Source organism: Penaeus monodon, chromosome 31 (assembly GCF_015228065.2).
Source record: "Penaeus monodon isolate SGIC_2016 chromosome 31, NSTDA_Pmon_1, whole genome shotgun sequence".
NCBI classification, from domain to species: domain Eukaryota; kingdom Metazoa; phylum Arthropoda; class Malacostraca; order Decapoda; family Penaeidae; genus Penaeus; species Penaeus monodon.
Window position 1 is genome coordinate 27,763,745 of NC_051416.1, and position 1,614 is coordinate 27,765,358.

Here is a 1,614-nt window from a genome sequence, read left to right on the forward strand (position 1 = left end):
AAAGTACAACAGACATGGTATGTTTTTTTTATGATCCAAGGACAATGGTTTAATCATCATTTAAATATGCTTTTTCTCATTTATTAGACTATCATATCTGATTAAAAAAGCATAGATGTGCAGAACTCAATCACAAATTAAATATACAGCTTAAGCAAGGGATTACATCAGAGAAACAATATCCCAATGTTTTAATAGCTATACTAGAAAATTCTTGAATAATATACACATGTATAAGTACTAATGCTTTAAATATAATTACCAGTTTTGCTCTGATGCTGGCACAGATCCTGGCAATGTGGCGAATCTGAGAACAGCTTTCAGGAATGAGAGGTTTCTCTAAGCATGCAAGGATTGAATAGAACCAACGGCCTTGAGCTTCTGAGAAACCTAAGACCTCTAACCACTGGGCATGCCATTCAAGTAGATTTTCCAGTCCTTTCTGTTAAATAAAGAAAGAAATTGAATTGTAATCACAGGACTACTTTCAGGAGAAATATAGATTGAAAATATTGTTCTATAAGCCCAAACAATTGCTGCTACTAACATTAATTCACATCAAGAACTTGGTATTTTTGATTTACTTAAAGCTACCTGAAATTATATTTCTTCAAATAACAGACATCTACAAATAATTAATATTCGTGACATTTTCTTTCTCCCCTAACTCCACCTTAGACAACTTCTATTAGGATTGACTACTCTCCAGTGTCACTGGTCGTATCTAATATAATGATTTTTTCCCACTATATATTTCCTTTTCAAAATTCAAAAGTATATACAAGCATATATCTTGCACTATCATTTTCCCATTACACATTTGTCTTCACAACCACTGTCATACCACTAAGACACAAACCTGTGGAATATTGAGCAGTATGCTTAGGAGAGGCTGATGACCCTCTACCAACTTGGGCTTTGGTGTGTCCTTGTTGGCTTGATTCAGTAATGCAAGTTGGAAACTGTTGCCAAAGCAGAATCTGCACCACTCTTCACTGTTTTTGAGACCAGGCTGTGATAAGAAAAAAGTTTTATGATTCATTTCCAATCTGCAAGATTTTGTTGTACTGCTTCCTTTATCGTTTCACATATCAGGAATAACTAGGAATATAATATATTAATCCTGATAGATAATGAATACCAGATTTTGAAAAATGCATGTTGTATGTAAATGTTTAAAGAATTTCTTGATATTGGCTTTCTATCATATCACAGTTTACAATATCAAAAAGGTTCTTAATCTATAACACATAAAGAAATACACAACAAAGTAAAATTACAAATTAAAAGACCAACAGCTTTTTAAAGATATAAATATGCAATAGATGCTTTAAATTGGTACTTACTAACTTTACTGGACATTTTGGGATCTGTTTTGATGATCTAATGGTAGCAATCTGAGATCGCAGTTCAGAAAAGGATGCCAGTAATTCTCTCTGAGTTGCAGCATTAGGAGCATAGCCATGTGGGGCTGTGGCTTTTACCTTTTTCTGAAGAATCATAATAGTAAGGGATGTGATTATAAAAAAGAGGATCACATCATATATGCATATATGTGAATCATGAATAATAGCAAATAATGTCCAGATTTCATTAAACAGTATTACCTGTTTG

At 32.9% G+C, this 1,614-nt stretch overlaps 1 protein-coding gene across 1 annotated transcript in view; it reads right to left on the minus strand.

The window, feature by feature from the left end:
• Positions 1 to 1,614, minus strand: part of LOC119593137 (gem-associated protein 2-like) — a gene marked incomplete at its 5' end in the record, with an annotated part of 4,154 nt that overhangs the window by 1,719 nt on the left and 821 nt on the right. Inside the window, 3 exon segments of the mRNA XM_037942102.1 lie at positions 263 to 442; positions 860 to 1,012; positions 1,347 to 1,490. Of these exon segments, the coding sequence (XP_037798030.1) occupies positions 263 to 442; positions 860 to 1,012; positions 1,347 to 1,490 (477 nt within the window).